The 21,096-nt window shown below is 36.1% G+C and overlaps 2 protein-coding genes across 3 annotated transcripts in view; one reads left to right on the top strand and one right to left on the bottom strand.

Moving 5' to 3' along the window:
- pde8b (phosphodiesterase 8B) overlaps positions 1–12,098 on the top strand; it is a 75,493-nt gene extending 63,395 nt beyond the window's left edge. For both annotated transcript variants that reach the window (XM_015389041.1, XM_015389042.1), the window contains exons 19-22: positions 432–570; positions 3,331–3,498; positions 3,656–3,785; positions 10,848–12,098. In XM_015389041.1, the coding sequence (XP_015244527.1) occupies positions 432–570; positions 3,331–3,498; positions 3,656–3,785; positions 10,848–10,957 (547 nt within the window). In that variant the 3' untranslated portion in view covers positions 10,958–12,098. The remainder of the gene's footprint in view (positions 1–431; positions 571–3,330; positions 3,499–3,655; positions 3,786–10,847) is intronic.
- Positions 12,099–17,867: 5,769 nt separating this feature from the next.
- wdr41 (WD repeat domain 41) overlaps positions 17,868–21,096 on the bottom strand; it is a gene marked incomplete at its 5' end in the record, with an annotated part of 10,693 nt that continues 7,464 nt past the window's right edge. Inside the window, 3 exons of the mRNA XM_015389045.1 lie at positions 17,868–18,532; positions 18,603–18,736; positions 20,325–20,410. Of these exons, the coding sequence (XP_015244531.1) occupies positions 18,392–18,532; positions 18,603–18,736; positions 20,325–20,410 (361 nt within the window). The remainder of the gene's footprint in view (positions 18,533–18,602; positions 18,737–20,324; positions 20,411–21,096) is intronic.

Raw genomic sequence — 21,096 nt, 5'->3', positions numbered from 1 at the left:
TCAATTATGTTATAAAGCACCACCTAATATGGCCCTTCTGAGGCTGAGTGTAGCTAGAAATATTATCTGGTAGCACATAACAAACAAACATGTCCTCGTCATGCTAATACAAATAAACACTTGAATCATCTTTTTTTATGGTCCTATTTAAGTGACATATATGCTAGCCTTCAGCTGTCAATAGAATAACATTGTGTATCTATGAATGAATGGTGAGAAGAAAAGGAGGACCGGGTCAAGGGTTCACATCTAAAGAGATCATTTCTAAACTTAATGGCCTAGATGCAGTATGAGTGATAGAAAAAAAAAACGCTCACCTTTGTGGTTTTAATTTAGCAAAATGTGGAAAAATTGAAAGCTAAATAATTTCTCAATTAGCTATATAATAGATGGAACTATCTCTCATTTTGTCCTTTTAATCTGCATTTAAGGAATCAGTTCCGAACGCTGCGACAGGCCATCATTGACATGGTTCTCGCCACAGAGATGACCAGGCACTTTGAGCACGTCAGCAAGTTCGTCAACAGCATCAACAAGCCAATGGCAGCCATTGATGAAACCAGCACAAGTGTAAGTCTTAGTAGATATCATTTTCTGTCACAGTGGGGAGGTTTCTTGAAGTTTAATTAACCAAACGTTCAATAAAAGCAAAAATCCAAAACATAAATCCACAAAAATACTCAAAACCAAGAATACTCACAACCAGAAGGGGATAACGTAATGACAACAAACCAGCAAAGACTGACTGAACAGGAGGAGATTATATGGGAAAGAGAATTATTATGTTTTAAATTAAGGTCTTAATAGGCATTACAATTTCTTAATTGTGATTATCCTGGCATTAAATTGCTTTATTTTAGTCAGATATATCAGATATAATATGTTCTGCGTGTGTGGAACTGCTTCTGGTTGATCGTAAAGTCGTATGTTCGGAAAAGAACCTTGAGACGGAAATTTCAACAAAAGTGGCTAGAAAACGAGGAATTCAGGACATTGCTGCAGCCTGTCAACAATCCTTTGACTCTATATATATGACCTATGACTCACTATTTATATATATATATATATATGAAAGTCATAGCTACTTGTTGGCTGCATTAAAATTATTTCTAAGAGCATTAAAAGAGCATTAAAAAGCATTAAATTAGAGTTACTCATTCCTATATAAACACTATAACAATGTCAACATCCTGCAGGAGTTCAAGTGTCCCATCAGGTGGTGAGGTACAAAACAATCCATAACTCTGTCTTATATTATATTTTTATGATATAATGCTTGCAGCTCTAGTGATGAACTCACTATTAGACACTGGTTTTATTTTGGTCTATTCTTTCTCAGTAGAGGAAATACATTAACATCCACTAACCTTGACTAATCAGCTAAAATAGACGATGAAATACATGGAAAATATGGTATGACTTCTGTGAAGCGGCTGATACATAACTGCTGCAGTGGAGCTCGTCCAGTGTATGCAATAAATAAATTAGCCGGCTCTACCAAGGCACAGACTAGTTGCTTGACTGCACCGTCCTGTTTATCACTTAACGCCAAAATAAACTTCACTGTTACAGTGAATTAACTGACCTGTCCAGCAGAAAACCTGCAACCTCCCCTTCTGTTTTTAAGCTCCGCCCTCTAATGAATTATAGACTATGGTTTTCTGCATGCATTTATGAACAGCTTATTCTAAGCTATAGGATCCAAGGTTTAAATAGTTTTCAAATTTTCTACTCTTTTTATTTACTTTTGACATCTTTTTTTCAATTCTATTTTGGTTTTATTTCGTTTTTAGTATTTGCAAGCTATTTTAGTTGTATTTAATTTTCTAAAATGCTTTGTTTCAGTGTCATTTTTATATATTTTTGGTATTTTATTTAATATGATCTACATACCCAAGGTAAGAAAAAAAAAGAACACAATGTAAAAAAATGAAAATAGCACCTGGAAACTAAACCTGATATAGATACATTATGATTAAGAGACAATCATTAAGCAACTAAGCACATTCTCCCTTAAAATGTTGTTAGTTTTAATTATTTTTGTCAAACCTTTTTTACAAGGTTGCTACTTGTTATTTTTATTTCAGTTAATAAAAAGGTTTTCATAATTTTAGTTTTCATTATTTCTTAAGTTTGAATTAATAATAACATATGATAGGAACACTTTCGATTTTATGGGTATTGTAATTATTCTTTAGCTGAAAGGTATGTATTTATGAAATTAGTACAAGTTTTTTGCAAATCAAAAGCCAAATTATTTACACTCTCTCCTTTTAAAATTGGTAATTATTATTAATATATTATCTTAATCCAATATTAAGATGTAATCCAAGTATATTGCTGCGTTTGCTGTAAATTAACAGTTTTAATAAAAGATTTTTCCTTTATCAAAAAATAATAAATTGCATAATTCCTCTTGAAGGGTGAAATATGTTATCTCTTCTCCAAGAGATTTCTTCAGTCTGAGAAGTTACAGGTAAACAGTACCTTCACATAGTGGATCAAAAATGTCTAACGCCGTCACTCAAAATCATCAGCTTAATTACCCCATTTTTATTTTATTATTCGCATTTTCAGGATTAATTTCTTAATTTTAAGAATTTTTTTCCTGTATACCACTCTCTTCTCCTCTCAACCCCATCAGGAATTTGTCCACATGATTGATGAAGCCTGCGTGTAACTATCCAGACTCATAGATTGAGATCAATCCAACAGGCTTTCCAAGAAATAACAATCTTCTTGTTCTGTACAAAATCAGCTTCATGGCTCTTCCTCGCATGCTTTTGTTCCAGCTGTTTCCCTGAAGACCACCTGATGTCTCCTCTCAACTCCAGCGATGCTGACTATTCTCATACTCTCACGTGCTGGACACTCTTTATTTGATTGCAAAACAATGCTGTTAATAAAAAAAAGTCTATTCCGGGATTTCTGCTATCCTACTTGTCAGCAAAGTGTTGCCAAAACAATTTTGATATTGAATGAAAAAGCAGAAAAAACTGCTGCATCTTTTGAGCCGATGACAAGAGCTATTTTGTTGCTCATCTGACTTGAACAATTAAACCACATTTTTCCAACGTTGGGTTCTTTATTTTGTGTTTAAAACACAAAACAAAACAAAAAAAAACTGCTAGAAGGGGGAATCTGCCCAAGATGCATTGCAGTTACTAAAACAAACTAATGGATCATTGTATTTATTTCTCAAATTGTCCATGTTCAGCTATGATGATTAGCTATGTTTGACTAATCTAAGTTATTATTTGTATCTTGATCATAATGATCAAATAAAAATAATGATAAAATTTAATGAAAATATCTTTGTTCTTTCATTAGAGCATGAACAGCGACTGCGAGGGTCAGAGCAACATTAGAAACTCTCCAGAGAACCGTCTGCTGATAAAGAGGATGCTCATAAAGTGTGCAGATGTGGCGAACCCCTGCAGGCCTATTGAGCTGTGCATCGAGTGGGCAGGCCGAATCTCGGAGGAATACTTCGCCCAGGTAACGAGGAAACTGGATTAACTTAGCAAAGCTTTTTAAAAGCATGAACAATAACTGTTTTTGTAAAGGGAGATTCGGCCATTTGTTTAGTGTCACCAATCACATAGTTTTGTGTTGAAACTGTTTATTTTCTTGCTTGCTTTGTCTTTTCCTGCAGACGGATGAGGAGAAGCGACAGGGGCTGCCCGTGGTGATGCCTGTGTTTGACAGGAACACCTGCAGCGTGCCTAAGTCTCAGATCTCGTTCATAGACTACTTCATCACAGATATGTTTGACGCCTGGGATGGTAAGATTTACATTTTTATTCAATTATTTTTTCAGTTTTTTGTATTTACAGGGGTTTAATTTCCTTTTTAATAGGAATGTGGTTTCTTTGAAATATTTCCAAATGAATGGTTAAGCCCTGCTTACTGGCCAGTCTCGTAGACTGAGATCAAGCCAAATGCCTTTCCAAGAAATAAACATCTTCTTGTTCTGGACAAAGTCAGCTTCATGGCTCCTTTTAACATGGTTTTGTTCCAGCTGTTTCCCTGAAGACCATCTGATCGCTTCTCTCAGTTCCAGCTACACTGACTTGTTTCACATTGTCATGTGCTTAAAGTGCTTTGCTTCGTGTTTCATTCTTGAAAGTCGTATAAAAATCTTATTATAACCATGTCATTTCCAGAAAGTGGTTTCTTTGTTTGGCAAAATTCAATCTATAATAAAAACTGGTTCTGCTCTGGTTTAAGACGACAAGGTAGAACAGGGTTTAAAAACCTTTTCAAACTGATTATAATTTTCTGTCATACCTTTCCTGCTGTTTAAAATCCCTTTCAGTAACAAGATAGAGAAGAGAAACACTTCCCTTCCCCCACCAGCTGCCTTTAACTTTAAGGGCAGATTATATTTCTGCAACTGCACACATCTGGTCGCGAACCAGTTTTGCTGCTATGCTTCTGCACTGGCAGTTTCCCGCCAAAGCGGAAGGGGGAGCCTATTCAAGAACTCCGGGATGGTCACGAGAACTTTGGCGGCGCCGGCGGGAGTGTTTATCTTCCAAAACAACAATGGCGCGTCTGCAAGATATCACGGTCGCGGAGACGGATCTAGAGTTGCTAGACATCAAAGAGAAACAGGTTCTGCTATTAGAGTTGGTAAAAAGTAAGATTAACCTTTTGTCGTAGTTGTTCCTCGGTTTGCGCCCCGGTAACAAATTGAGAAGGACGACCAAACAGACGGCTGGAAAGGCATACCAAGGACCAATCACAGCTGCTTTTTGTCTGCACACTTCCGCTTGAGGTCTGCACTGCTTTGCGACCGTCTGAGGCTTAAGGCTGATTTATACTTCGAAATCAGGTCCCCTGCGTAGGTGTCGCAGTGAACAAAAAGACATCCCCGCCCCCTCCGCACTGCACCTCTCCCTAATTGTGACTGACCGCAGACAGTGCCGCAGACAGGAGGCCGGCTTGTTTTGTTTTTATGAACGAAATTGCAGAAAACAACTTGTGAAGTTCGACGAGCTAGAAGGTCGAGGTGCACGAGAACACCGGGACCCTTTTTCCACCTGGATCCCCGCACTTTTTCGCTGTTATGTCCCTCAGTTGGCGAACTAAACTCGCCCCCACTTCCTCATCACCTCGGCCGTATCTAGACCCACAGCGTATAGCACAGACCACACTTCGATATTGAGCATAAATCAAAAATGTCTGCGTCAAGCCCTTTAGTCAGGATTTTTTTGAGGTGCGCACAACGGTTGCAGAACCTCTGCACGGGGGCTGTGACACAGAGACAGATTTGACGGTTGCAGAGGCTATGCGTCAGAAGCATAAATTGGCCTTTAGTCAACTATAAATGTTAGCCCAATGAGAGGAGTTTGCCCTAAAAGCTTCCAATAGGAAAAGATTTAACATTTGGGTATGGTTAAAATGAAAACAAAACATATTTATGGCTTCTATAACATAAATACCTAGGTAAAAAGCATTCTAATGAAAACAGGCAACGTGTTACAGGAGTTAGCTTGTCAGTCAGTAAAACAAACAACCTACAGAAGACTTTCTATTGAGAATGCTAACTTAGCTTATTACAAGCTAACATTAGCTTGTCTTGGTTGTACAAAAAAGGATTAAACTTACTAAGAAAAAGCACTAGATGTAGAGAAAACAAACCATTTGATGTCAATTTGATGTGATCCTACACTCAGTCTCCACAGTGATAATTAAGCTAGCTGCTGTATATTTTATTCATATTTACCCATTTGCTTTGCTTCAAATATTCATTACTTTACAAAGTGAATTATCTTAGTCTAGATAAGAAAAGATAAATTCAAGTGACGAAATAACTGCACAGAAATCCTGGTATTTCTTAAATATCTCGCTCAGGTCCAGCTCCGCTGCTACCAGACTATTTTTTTTATTAGTATTGGATGGTAAAGAAAACTGATGTTATTGCACATATTTTGGAAGATGATTAAAGAAACAGAATCTGTTCTCTTTCATATAAACCTGTTTAATCAAAGCAATAACGAAATGCATCAAATTGGTCGGTTATTTATTATTTAAACATGTTGGAAGTTGAGATTTATTTCTCCATTTATTTGGAGGGAGATTCTCAGCACTGACAGAAAAATCTTTGCTATCAGTGATAAAACATTCATCCCAAAGTTAAGATCAAATGTTTAGAGTATGGTTGTAGTGTTACGTGCAGCAGATTAGCAAAAAAAAATTTTTTTAAGATTTTAATTTGGTAATTTTTCACTTTTTATGTCTGTTAAAAAAGAACAAAGCTGTAATATGTTCAAAAATTTGAAAGTGATAAAATCTGATCTCAATATTTGAACACTATTCAAAATGAGGGTGCCTCAAAAGTGAAATCATGCATCAGGACGTCACAGGATTTTATTATTCACACGTCACAATCAGGGTTCATGCTGTTTGGGAACAATTAGACTCAAAACACATACAGGTTTAATGTTTTCAGAGAGGGAAAAACAGGCAGAAGATCAACATCTACATTTTTTATATGCAAAAGAGTTAGTTAAGCATAAGCAGTTGAACCAAAGAGTTGTGAAAAAACCTTATTAACCATAAACGAGAATTTTTACAAAATTAGGACAAAGATTAGGACATAAACACAATAAAAATGATGTTATGAACAAAAAATGTTAAAAAGAACTAATATTATTATCAAGCTAAATTAAAATCAGTAGAAAGGAGAGTATTTAATAGCAATAACTCATTTATTTATTTTCATATCTGAGTTAGTCAGATAATAGCCCTGATCGTTGTCTAAAATTGTTTTTGGCCCTTTCTTTCGGGTAAACACAAAATTATTAATAAGTAATTGTGTTTGATGTTTCTTCTGACAGGAAATAATATTCAAATTTCATAGTGGTCCATTAAGTGCTCCAACAAGAATCTTTGGGCCATAGATTAGGGTGGAATCCAGAATAATCATCAAAATACCAGTGGAAACAGGCAAAAGCTGGTAAATACATGATTATAATAAGCAGCATTTTATCATTGGGATCCCAAGAAATACTTTCCAGTAATTATTAAGAAGGGTATTAATATTTGTTAGTAAATGTAAAAAATATAAAAAGTATAAATATAAATAAATGTAAAATGAGAATAATTTTAAACAGTTTTATAATGCCAAAACTGATAAATGGATCAGTTAATTAATCAGAAGATGTTTAGTCATGGTTGATTGAAAATTCTGTTTAATCCAAATCTGTTTAAATTTATGTGCCCGTTGAGTTTGGATGGACCAGTTACAAATAAAGTCCCTGTTGAAATCTGGGGAAATAGATTGTGTCACTTTTTGGTTACACAAATTGTGCTTTAACAGGAAAATAACTTTTCTAATCCAGATCTGCTAATTTGTGCGCGTGTTTTATCTTAAATCCAAGCACATTATTTTAACCAAGCCTTTAACTAAAAAGAGCTAGATTAGCAAAATATGGAAAAGATCCTTGGATTATCTCCTCATTCCCACTAATTTTCCCTCTTCATATAAGCCCCAAGAGGAAAGTGGCTTAATGTCAGCACAGCTCTGATGTCACGGAAAGACTTCCAATGCTACTGGGAGAAACTCAGAGAGTGTCAAAGAAAGGGGAGTTGGGAAAGTTCTAGCTGGGATATCAGGGAGTATGGGAGGTTATGATCGCTCAATCTGGAGCGGGACCAACACTAGTTCTAAAATCCATTCATACATAAACACGAGACACTTTTCAATTCACTGAGGTCGCTGTCAGTTCATGTCGGGGGTCACAGATACAACATGGGCTATTAGCGAGCCGGAAACGAGGATGTAAACAAGTGAGTGCGAGAACACTGAGAACGCACACATTTGTGCAGCCAGAGGTTTGTGTGTGAGATGGAAAGGCAGGAACACCTCTCAACCTCATCTGAACTTTTATGTGGGAGCAACATGGCAGAGTTAATGAGCGTATTCCTTCTAGGACAACCAAAGCAGAAATGGACGCTGTACCTCTGCGGAGTACGATATTAACTAAAATGCAGCAAAGCTAAAAGGAACAGGGTATTTTATATTTTTTCCTTTTTTTTTGCATAGGATAAAATACATTAATATTAGATATAAATTGTGTATTAAATGAGAGAAAAATCCCCCAAAAAGCCCTGGGTCACTTGTGTGTTATCCACATCTCCCCTGGTTCCACCGGAAGCCTGGAAATACTGATTTCCTCCCTCAAGACCAGAGTCGGAGTCATTAGTCAGGCTGATGTTTTCCCAGGTCAGCAGTAAACAGATTTTATTATCTGTTTTTATGTGTTTTAGCTCATAGTTTAAGCAACATTAAAATTGCAAAAATGCTTTTAATTCCTGAGCTTAATATGAAAAACACACATTTCCACAGTTTCTAAAACAAACTTTTAACTTATGCTGTTAAAGATTCTCAGTCATCCAGGTCATATTCATTCCAAAAAAGTAAAAAAAAAAAAAAACTAGTGGACTTTGTTTTCCAAATTTGAAGAGTTTCGCTCCTCATCCAGGTGGACTCAGGTTCCAGCTCTCAAAAACCTACAACGCAGCAATAGAGCGGATTCTTTTCCGCTATCATTTCAACCCCCATTGCTATGCAGGGGGCCAAAACATCTCGTCTGGTCAGCCAGGCCAACAATGAATCCTAAGGACTCCCCTTTTCAGAGGCATAGGCCAGTATCGGCTATTGCAGGCCAAGAACGACCTCAGCCACTCCCACTTACTAAGGGGTGGACTTTTTTTTCGGTTCAATTAGCATTTTTTTCTAAGCCATAACAAGACTTTTTTGGGCTAATCTATAAAAGCTTGGAACGCAACACTAGTCCAGACATTTTGAATTAAGAAAGCTTCCTAGATGGGAAGCGAAACGTCTTCAATCTCGGAAAAGAAAGTCCAGTGGTTTGGTTTTTTAACTTTTTTGGAACACTTTCTAATTCTAATTACTACTGGTGGCGTAGAGATTAAAGAGCCGTCCTAGAGAGGTTGCATTATAACCACTTCCAACAAGACCCCTGGTGTGTTCAGAACAAACGTGTTCTGGCCCTCAGAGAATCTAATTTACATGCAGTCTGCAGTGGACGGCATTAGTCAGTCAAGAGGTCCTGCAATGCATCTGAGTGTCGGGGTCTCAGAGCATCGGAGTGTCTTAGCATCCTAGCTTCAGGGCTGCACTTTTGCAGCTTGATAGAGAGCACCAAGCAATCAGAAAAGCTAATCCAGGAGTTTTCTGGGAGACACACACTACATGCAAGCTGTGATCACTTCTGCAAAGCTGTCAGCTTAATATGAAAACTGAATAAATACAGAGGGGTTAATCTCCACAAATGTTTGTTCTCTTTTTTTTATGTAAAATAGAGCGAGAGAGTGCATCATTACTCCAGATTGGTCCCTGTGCATTGTTTACACTGCAAAAATTGTAAATCTAATTAAGTCATGTTTTCTTAAAATAAGTGCATTTTTTCTTGAATTGAGGGGGTAAGTGAGACATTTTGCCAATGAAACGAGACAATTTACACTTAAAATAACAAAAAAGAACTGCATTGTCTCATTTCAAATGCATATTATCTAATTAACTTATTCTAAGAGTAAAAATACTCATTCCATTGGCAAACGATTTTATTTTCCTGCTTTAAATTAAGAGTAAATTCACTTAATTTAAGACATTTTCACTTATTTCTAGATCATTTTGCAGTGTAATATGGCAACACACTGGGTGGGTTAAACCCAGAGGACAAATGTCCCTGCTGCAGGACTAAAAAGTGAAATTTCCGTTCCTCAATTCTGCCGATGCAATGTTAACCTGTTTCTTTCCAACTTTCCAAGAGGAGATAGTTTTATTAATTTAACCCAAGAGCACATGTAAACTCATCTAGGAGGTCATGAAGAGGCTAAGAACATCTAAAGCACTGCCAGCTTCACTCGCTTCAGATCAGAACAGCAGCTATCTGAAAACAAAAATCAAGGTTTTGGATTGGTCTATCTAAAGTGCAGACTTCTACCTGACTAAGATGCTATAACATGACCCTAAACAGCTCATTTATCTCTGGAAACTGCATATTAACACTAAAAGCAAGCCATACTGGAAAGAGAAGTTGGTCAAAAAAGAGATGTAAAAGTCCCATAGCCAGCCATTACAAACGCTGATAGCTGCTCAGCATGGCATCACAATTTTTAGGCTTTTTTTGTTTTTATTTGTTTTTCTTACACAGTGCCATGTTAATTAATTCTTCTTTTAAAAATGTTATTTGAATTATGTAAAAATTGTAAATTTTTTATTTGCCAGAGTTGTGATTTTCACATTTTAAATGTGTTCAATGGACTGAAACATTTGGTTATGGGAAAAAAAAACGTAGAACTTACAATGATTTATTTCAGTTTTATTGTTAGGTTGTACGTTTAACCCTAAATATGGATGTTTTCCCCCACAGTAGACGTATTCTAAAGCTGTAAAAGCTTTTTCTTACCTTATATATATATTAAAAGTATCCTGTCAGGTGTACTAAACAATGTTATATTTCTTTTTTGATTTTAGAATCAATCGCCTGTTTAATAAATAAAAAAAACTTTCACTCCTCTATGATTTTCCACAAGTAGACAAACTGTTATTATTCAAATTCCTCATAAAATAGGTAATGCATCTTTCAGCTGGGGCTACTTAGAGCTTTCAGCATGCAGAGCTGTCTACACTGATCTTCATCAGTGTAGATAGAGCATCAACATTGTGTGGCATGAGAATAACTTAGTATGCTAATTTATTTGTAATAAATTCTATCAACATTGTCTGAAAATAGTATCCTGACTCACAAGCTGCATATCTTCCTTTAGGTGATTGACGAAAGCTTCACTTCCTGTTTTGTGTGTTGCAGCTTTTGCCAGCCTTCCTAACCTGATGGAGCACTTATCTGAGAACTACAAGTACTGGAAGAACCTGGACGAGATGAAGTGCAAAAGCCTGCGTCCTCCGCCGCCCTCTTGACCTCCTCTTCTGACGCCCTCTGGCACCTTGAGCAGGGTTGGACTCCAGATGCAGCTCTGCACTAAAACAATTAGTTCAGCTGTGATATACCAAAGCTCTATGCCAGAGCAGCGTACGGCAACAAAAAGGGCCAAATAACGCCTCTGATGCACAAGATAATCGACAGCCGAGCACTGCAGCTCTGTTGTTGTCTCAGCTGGTTTTCATCTGGCAGCCTGGATGAGTGTCTGCTGCCACTTTATGGCAACTCTTTGGAACTGCATGGACCTCATGGTTCACCTGACAATCTGCACCATACAGCGCAACATGCCAGAAACCTGCACTTTAGCAAATCAAGACATTTGGATTTCAAGCTCCATTTTGCTGTTTGCTTTTATAAACTTTTTTTTTTTAAACTGTGTCATTTTATATCTGGTTGTTGTCACAAATGAAACATCAACGATGACAGCGAGAGGCGCTATCGATTGTGCTTCTTAGTAGACCAAACTTCCTATCTTAACTTTTGAAGGTGCTCAGCTGGAATTATTCATCCTAAAGCTGTAAAACAGAGAAAACATTTGTGTGTGGGACCAAACTGTAAGCAACCTCTGCCCCTCGTAGCCCTGAGCAGGAAAAGCATGTTGGAAATGTTTCAAGAGCAGATCTCTTGGGACCGCAGAGCTCAGGGTGTAGTTCCAGCCTTCAGCAGAAGGTCAGCCCAACAGATAAACTTGACAACGAAGGGCTGGACTGTATGTTCTGGGGATTTTAAGGTCGTGTAGCTAAAAAGGAGTCTTAAACATGTCACCGCATAATCTGCAGCTATAGCCTCTTTAAGCCCACCCATCAGTAGCGCACCATGGTGAGGAAGATGGAGATCCTTGTTAAGCCTGAACAAGCAGAATGCACTCTCATTTTTAGCTTTGCGACACTAACTGTAGAAACACTATGTAAGCATCTGCACAGTACATGTCCATGGTTTCATTTGGAGCTATGCTGACATCAGATTTTTATTTTTTTGTCATACAGTGGCCCAAAGTATATAGCACTGCTATTTTAGTAGCTCTGATAAAAGTTTAAAAATAAAAAGCTTTAAAATAAATGTTTTGCGTTTTTAAGCAGCAAACTCACAAAGCAAAAATCTCCAGCTGAGCCATTGAGGGGGGGGGATCCCTTATTAAGAAATGAAATGATGTAAACAAACCACTAGTGCCAGAGCAATTGACTCTCTTGCTGACAATACTTTAAACATCCCCCTATTTCCAACAGAACAGAACCCTTTGAATCGTATCACAAGGCTGAGGTAGATTAAAAAAAAATCTGATATGGCCACAAATGATCCTCAGTGGGCTCACATGAAAAATTTGACATCAAGCAAAAATAAAATATTAAACCTCTTTGCAAGACTATAACAGCTGGATTTCTACTTCAAACATGAAATCCATTGCAAAGGTCAATCATTTATTGTTTTTAACTAGGTGAACCTATTTATTCCCTTTAAATCTAAATCCTGCCCTATATAGAGTACAATAAACAAAGTTTAAAATCTGTTGCTAAAATAAATGCTATTCACATGTGTCATTAAAAAAATAATTTGTTCTATTTTGTCCAAAAGATTTAAATTGTGAAAACAGTTAGAGGGCAGACACAGGAAACAGATCACTGAGGCTTATGATATAAATAGTAAATGATAACATGCCTCCTGTATAATAGAAGTTTTTTCTTTTTAATGTTCTGGTTTCTAAAAGATTTTATGACGTTTTGCACTTTCATAAATCTCCCAGGGCCTTTGGAGGTTAAAGAAAAACCCACAGTTTTTACAGACCCTCTACTGTACTTAACGGTGAGCTTAATGTGTCTCTTTTTCTTTTATTAAATCCCAAACAGTTTCATTTATAATTACTGTAAATACTTGGGGGTGACGAAAAACTTTGAATTTATTGATTTTGTAAAGACAATTTTGGATTTCTCTCAAATTTAGCACGTGAGTTCTTGCTGCTGCTGTAAAGGGTGCATTTATTTCACACATTTGCTCAAAGGGTATAAACATGAGGCTCACTCTGTCCCATAGTTTTTGTTTGCAAATCCCAGATGCAGTAATTATGACCCATTAATAATACAGGCCTAAAAGATATTAGACGACCCTTGTTATCCCCAGTTTCCTGCTTTTGTGGTATTTTACCTGAAGAAATACATTAAACACAATGGAAACGAGTTGTTTCCATAAGTCTAACATAAAAAGACACAAAAAAAGTATTTGGGTATGTATGCCCCCTAGTGGACATAAGGAAGACTGGAGACTTGCACATAAAACCTTAAATTGTGTCTATGATTGGGATGGAAAAATTATTCATTTTTGCTTGTTTCTTTTTAAAAGGCATATGTTTTCTGACCTCTCTCTTGTAAAAGAAAAAAAAAGAGGCAGTGGAAGCCACTAAAGCCACTTGGAGATCTTATGGTGGTGATTATATTTGTGTTCTCAAGTAATCAAGTCATTTTATATCCTTTAGGAGCTGTTATCGGCTCCTGTAGGTTACACACTGCAGTATTAACCAAAGGCACAGAGATTCTCCTCATAGGTGCCTTATATCTCGCATATCTTCACAAACACTGCAGTATTTTTATTTTATTTTTTTGTACCAGCTCCTGCTTTCTGTACAAAGAAAATCACAAGAAAAGCCATAAATGTAGAAAGCGTGTTTTAGGAAACGCATACTTTTGCAATGTTGCTTCATAGTTATCCTGACAGTTTGTCCCACCCTGTAATGAACTGAGGCAACATCTTTTTTGGGCTTTTGTTTTTGGTTGTGAATCACTTTCAGAAAAGAGAAACCCTCTCTGATCCACGTTCACTGTATTTGCTATCACATTATGGATGATCGCGGTTTGAAGAGAACGCCTTAATCCTGTCATTTCTGGAGGGTAATTCGCTTCTGTTATACTGTAAAGCTACCTTATGCCACCTGCTGTTCCTGTAAATACTCAGCCAAAACACCAGCTGTCCTTTGCCTTGCTTTGCTTTTAGCATGTTTCACTGCTTGTTTCTCTTTTGTTCATCATGTCAAAATATACAGTGTCTCATTACTCTGGTCCAGCTTTGTTTATTTCATGGCTGCAATCATCATCCAATCATCATTTCTGCTAGTATCTAAGTAGATTTTTTAGAGAAAGCGATATTTTAACTATTTAATATTCTCACCTAAGACAACCATGCCTTTTCCATTATGGATCAGCAATTTGAATGTGATTTAGTGTCTTTCAGCCTCGCTTTGTGTCTAATGAGGCACAATGAGCTTTGCATTCATCCACAGCATTACTGACCATAAAGAAGCCATTCCTGAGTTTTGCACTGCATATAAAGGAAACCATCATCAAAGAAGAATATATATATATGTAGATTTAAGAAAAATCTATTTTTTAGAAAAGTATTATTATTATTATTGCCCATTACAACTGTACTGTGTGTTTATAAAGATTTTACTGCCTCCTCATGCAGAATAGTTGTGAAAGCTTTACGCTGCAGCTTCCAAAAGTCGGCCATGTTTGTTTATGTTGAAAAGTTTGTGTATTATTTCCTTTTCCCATGTTATGTCTTGTTTTTCGATGTTTTCTGTAAAACAGAAAAACATTGTGTGAAATAATTAAAGTATTATTTAACTAGGTTGTCGCTATGTTACTGGCATCAACATTTGACTCAAAGGGAGTATAACAGTCTAACATAGTAACGTCAAACACGTGCCGCTTTGTTTTTAAAAAGTATAAATATAAAAAATATAACCGCAGATGTCTGGGGGACAGTGATTCGCCTACATGTTATGAATGCTGGTTTATCATAAATGATCAATTATGAACAGTTCAGTTTGTGCCTTCAAGTCGTTGCTCATAGGAAGACGTTACTTGGATATAGACTAACAGAATATCTTCAGAACAGCTCCAAATGACACAAAACTCATATGGGTGAGTAGAACATGATGTAATAATGTAAAATCAAGGGCCAATGTAAAAAAAACAGTGTTCCCCTTTAATAAAGAGTCCCAGAAATTCTGATGCACTACATTAAAAATACAACATGTGATTGAAATGTAAATGTTTTACAGCCAAGGAAAATAACAAACATAGTTTTTTAGTACAAAGGGTTCATGCAATTTATTATAAACTAATACTACCAAGAACAGTTTGTAGTCGCCCTCTTGAGGTGGAATTGATAAACACAGCTGTTTGTTACTACTACAGTAAGACTGCCCAACCTCTCTACATACATATTTGCGGCGTACATTTAAATAGTTCACAAGAATAGGAAATGAAAAAATATATATTTCTCACCATAAAGGCTTCAAATACCCAATTTTAAATGAAACAATTCTACCAGGAACAGTTCGTAGTCTCCCTCTTGTGGTCACATAAGGAACTACAACTGTTTGTGATTAGTAAGAATGAGGTTATCATTAAAGTATCTTATGAATTTGTCTTTTAAATTTTTTTTTAAGAAAATACACCTACAGCAAATATATCTACCAAAAATATGAAAATAATCCTTTAGTATAATAAATGTAATTTATGGCTATTTTCTTTCAGTCTTTTCCATTATAAAGGCTTCAACTAACTGATTTTAAAGAAAACAAAAATATCAAGAACGGTTCAGAGTCTCCCTCTGGTGGTCGAAGTGAGAAACTACGACTATTTGTGATTAATAAGAATGAGTCATAATTTATTGTCATGATTTTTGTTTCAAATGTATTCATAGTAAATATAGCAAATATATCTGTATTAAATCTAAATCTAATAGAATAATATAATACATCTAATATATGGACCTTTTTTCAGTATTTGCATTTTTAAAACAAACGTAGTTAAAATGTGAATCCTATGGTTGTGACACTAAAGACCAATATAAAAAAGAATTGCCAACTTTTAAAAGTGATTTGATGAGCCACGTTTTAGTTAGTTAGTTAGTCTTAGGAGGTAGAATCTCAACTCCAATTGTATGAATAATAACATAACATACAAGAAAGTAATTGCTCATGATAAACTACATTTAGTAAGAGGACAGTAAAATGTTCAAATTTTTTTATATAGAAAAATATAAAAAAAAAAACTCAGTTCTATGCGTGTTTAAATATATCTCAAGTATATAAACATATAAAGCCTTTGTAATACAAAGGCTTCAATTTATTCATTTCATAGGAACAAATTCTACCAAAAACAGTTTCTTTACGCCCTCTTGTGGTGAAAATATGCAACTACAATTTGTTATGAAGAATACCAAAATATTAGTTAATAAAGTCCCAAAAAATGTTGATGGACCACATTAAAAAGTCAACATGTGATAGAAATGTAAAGTGGCGACAGAAAAATACCAAACATACTTTTGTAGTACAAAGGTTTCAAGTATTTATAATAAAGCAATACTACTAACAGCTTATAGTCGCCCTCTTGTGGTGGAAGTGAGAAACACAGCTGTTTGTGACTACTACCATAAGGCCTATCCACCATTCTACATATTTGCGGTGTACATTTAAATATTTTATAGCAATAGGAAATAAATAATGAAATAAAGTGAAAAGATATTTCACTTTAATATACGTTTTACATGAAACAATTCTACCAAGAACAGTTCAGTCTCCCTCTTGTGTTCAAAAAAGGGAACTACAATTGTTTGTGATGAGTAAGAATGAGGAATCATTTGTCATCATTGAAGTATCTAAAGAATTAGTTTCTTGATTTTTTTCCCCCAATAGTAAATATATCCACAATGAAGTAATATAATAAATTTAATTTATGGAAATTTCTTTCTAATATTTTTCACAATAAAGGTTTCAATAAACACATTTTGAATAAAACAATTTTCTACGATGAAAAGTTTGTAGTCTCCCTCTTGTGAGGAAGATGAGGAATGAGGAACTACGACTGTTTGTGTTTAGAATGAGGAATGATTTACTGTCCTCATTAAACAAAAATCCTAAAATCATTTCAACTCCAATTGAGGGAATGGTAATATATACAAGAAAATAAATATACATAATGAATTAAATTTAATTAGAGAAATATAAGAAACACAATAACACAATTCCAGTGTAGTCCTGTTTCTCTGACTGTGATTGGCTGGATGTGCTCTCTTCATCCTCTGACATGGGAGTTGGGTCGGAGCTCGTCTGCCTGGCTGTGTGTTTCCTGGGTGGAGCCGCCTTTTACAGCTGCTTTTTATATCTCTGCTTCTGTCTCCTTGAACCCCAGTCGGCCTCGGCAGATGGCCGCTCACACTGAGCCTGGTTCTGCTGGAGGTTTCTTCCTGTTAAAAGGGAGTTTTTCCACTCCACTTTCGCTGCAAGCATGCTTACTGTGCAATCAACTGGTTTTCCTTAGATGGAAAAGTTTGAATCAATTTGACTGTAGGATCTGGTGAACTGTAAAGTGCCTTTAGATGACATATTGTGAATTGGCACTACATGAATAAACTGAATTGAATTGATAAAAAGGTTTTCACATTTGCTGCTGTAGGGAAATTTAAAAATCTGTTATATGCACTTTATTCATCACCATACCTGCTCCCGGCGGTGTACATACCTGGACCAGTTTGCAGAGGACGAGCATCTCGTTCCCTTTCAGAGTTACTGGCTAGCTTTCCCTTTGTTCTTTTGATGTTCGTGTCACGTCGTTCTCTAAAATAAACATGCCTAATATAACAAAAAACAAACTTTTCAACTGATGTTCTCATTCTAAGAAATTATGAAGGTGTTCCTACTTGTCAGAGGGTTGAATTTATTATTTTTTGAACTACTTTAGTACAAACCACAGGGTTAAAAATCGCCCCTGGTCTGGACTTTGAACATCTTTGGTTTGGAAAAGAGGCTCTGGAGCAGGTCCAGGTAAACAGGACAGAGATTTTTATCAGATTTTATCAGAAGTTTTATTCCTATAAATCTGAATGGAAAGGCCAGTATCCAGTCATGCTGAAAAAAAAATATTTATTTCACAAATAAACAGATGGGCAATATCACAATTACAGTACATCACAGTTGATATGGCAGCTTTTTGGGGCAAATGGTTGCATTTATTAAATTAGAACAATTTAGGAGGATTGTGGCGTCTGTCTGTGATTCCTCCCAAAACACTTTAACGACAAATGAACTGGGTGGAGAGATTTCTAGCTGCAGCCCGTACGGCCTGCACCAGTGTAAGCCTTAAAAAATAAAAAAAAACGTATCATGAATTTAATTGGTAGGAGTTTTGTCACATAATACTGGGCTTAAGTAGAAAAGAAAATGTGAAATTTCAGGAAATCACAGTAAGGACATTTTTTAGGACCAGTTTCAAAGATATCAAACACTGATAGAAAAGGTGAAACTAAACCTGTTTGTTCATTTTACCAAACATAGAAAATAATTAGTTGAGTCTTCTGATATCTCAGTAACAATACTCTTTACGCCCTCCTGAGTACAGGCAGCGGGTGAAACATCAAAGGCCTCCGTTCTCCTCCAGTTTCTGGAAGAGCGCCTGGCTGCGCAGACGGGACTGTCTCTCCCCGTCCTTCCACAGAATCAGCAGGTGGTCCGTAGAGCACGTCACCAAGCCTTTCTCCTTAAAGCTCAGGAACATCTGAAAGTAAAAGTCCAGACATATAAAGATACAGAACATCTATTTTATCTGAACGTCTTTTCATTCATACCTGGATCGCTCCAGAGTGTCCGATCAGATCTCCGATCAGCTCCAGTGTCTTCAGGTTGGGAATTTCCAGGACCTTCTTCGCCTGAGGCCCGGGTTGTTTGCTTGACCGTCCAAAAGACCACATCCCAAAGAACCCTGTGAAAACACAGCTTTTAAGAACATTTTGCTTATTTATTACAGCTTTATTAGGAATTATCATCTGCATTTGTACCGATTCCCTAAATTCCCTTGATGCTCCTACATCAGATCCAGTTAACAGGTTCATGTTGACAACAGCTTAAGAGGACAACCTGACAAACTCCTCACCTATTGTTAGAAATATTTTATTTATACTCCGCTTGTGTTTCATGGGTTGTGTACTAATGAACTATTATGATGTATAATGTGTGATCCATCATTTATAAACTCTCGCTAAAGATCGTTCCAGATTAAGGTCATGCAACGGACGGGTTGTGAAAGAGGCCTGAACATCCTCTATCACATGTTTCTTCTAAACATGTGTTCTTGGAACAAGTTCTTGTAAAAAAAACCACATGCTTTGTTTTAACATATGTGCTGAGGTTTAAAGTAAGATCATTTTGTTTCCCTTTCCTTTAGTTAAACCTCAGCTTGTGTAATTAGGGACATCCCCCGACTTTAATAAATAGTGAGGAGAAAGCTGAAGACCCGGCAGAGTGGGTTGGAGATTTGTAAACTCTCTTCCTACTCTCCTCGCTAGTAAAACTAAATTAATTGTCTCTGTGCTTTCTTTTTATCCCTGTATGTATGTATGATGTTTAGGTGCTTAGACCTGACACCTATGGAGCACGAAAGCTTTAAAAATACATTTTAAAAATAAAATAAATCAATAAAATACAGAACACATAAATGTTGAAATTATGATGGAGTATTAGGGCCAGACTAAAGAGAACTTTGTTTTTGACTGGTTGTAATATTATGAGAATAAAGCAGTAGAATTACAAAGATAAAGTCATTATAATGTGAGAATAAAAAGATAACATTGTTAAGTTGTAATATTACAAGATTAAATGCGTAATTTGGTGAGAAAAAAATAATTATTTAATGGGAACTCTGGTGAGGTCATCCCCTGCACTAAAATAAGGACTATTGAGAATCTTGTGAAGTTATACTAAAACACTTAAACTGCCAAAATAATTCTGATTTTAGTATTATGGCGCTAAGAGTTTGTACCAAATATCTAAAAAAGCTAACATCTACTACCAGCTGCCATAAACAGTAGCTGAAAATCCCTGAGAGGCTGGCCGGCCTGAGGCAGCTGCTGCTGGGGATGTCCAGCCGCCGGTATGTGGGGTTCTGTGCAGCTGCCACAGCAAAATAATATTTTAAGGTAGGATCATAATCTTGATGAAATGACGGCACAATGTTTGAGGTGGATTTTCTCACTTAAAAATATATTTTTTTTTACCAACTTATCACAGCAAATATAGCAAAGCCGCTCTGCCATTCAATACAGAAGTAAAAGCCTCAGACGTATCTGTTCACGCTTTACTTGACCTTTGACCTTCATGTAGACAAGCATAGCATTGCATAATACTCGCATTTAGTTCATTCATAATTTAAATGTAACATTTATTGTTTTTATATTACAAATTCAAGTATATTTGTATTAATGATTCATTAATTTATTTAATTTTGAGCAATTTTGTGCCCCATACTACACCCCCACCCCGTGAACCATGTGTCTGGCTGAGTGTGGGTTCACCTGCAGATGCTGGTTCAGCAGCCAGAGGTAAATCTTGGATCTCCCACATCCTCACGCTGCCGTCTTCAGAGCACGACAGCAGCTCACTGGAACAAAGATGGCGTCACACAGAGCTGGAGTTTTATTCTAGTCTTCAACTATTTTGAAGATGGTTGAAGCATTTTTTGGACAATTTGTAGCATCCCTGCAAACTATGGTGCCATTTAGCTGTTCCAGCTGAATTTTACTTTTGGTCAATCAGAAGGACTATAAACAATATTAGAAAAGCACAGCTGAACATTCATTACATTAAGAGTGTGTCTAAAGAGTTGGAGACACCAGGTTAGTGAAGGTTTTTAACCAATTTGTTTTTTGCAGATTTTCTTTTATGACAAACAAAAGGCCTTTTACGGGGGGCTAGACTTTCAACATCCATGAAAAACAGATTTTGTTAACTGAAATAAAATGTTTTTATTATCCATTATTTAAAAAAACAAAAATGTAAAAGGTTTGAATCAGATTTTTTGCAGCAATGCTTCTAATCTACAGAAAAAGTTGGGGCCAATGGCACCCTCATGTGGCTATAAAGTATATTACATCTTGCTATAATAAATGTGTATAGAAATGTTTGCACAGATCATATCTTTCAATGCAACAACTCTATAGATGATATAGACATACATAAATTAGCTTGAGCTTGTATAAGAGTTTTTATTACATATAATTTCCACATGAGGATAATGTTAACATGATGATAATTACTGTTGTTTTTCATTATCATCATTATTATTAT

Source organism: Cyprinodon variegatus, unplaced genomic scaffold, assembly GCF_000732505.1.
Source record: "Cyprinodon variegatus isolate N-32 unplaced genomic scaffold, C_variegatus-1.0 Scaffold446, whole genome shotgun sequence".
Classification (NCBI taxonomy): domain Eukaryota; kingdom Metazoa; phylum Chordata; class Actinopteri; order Cyprinodontiformes; family Cyprinodontidae; genus Cyprinodon; species Cyprinodon variegatus.
Note: the sequence above shows the minus strand (reverse complement) of the source record. Positions and strands in the feature narration are given on the sequence as shown.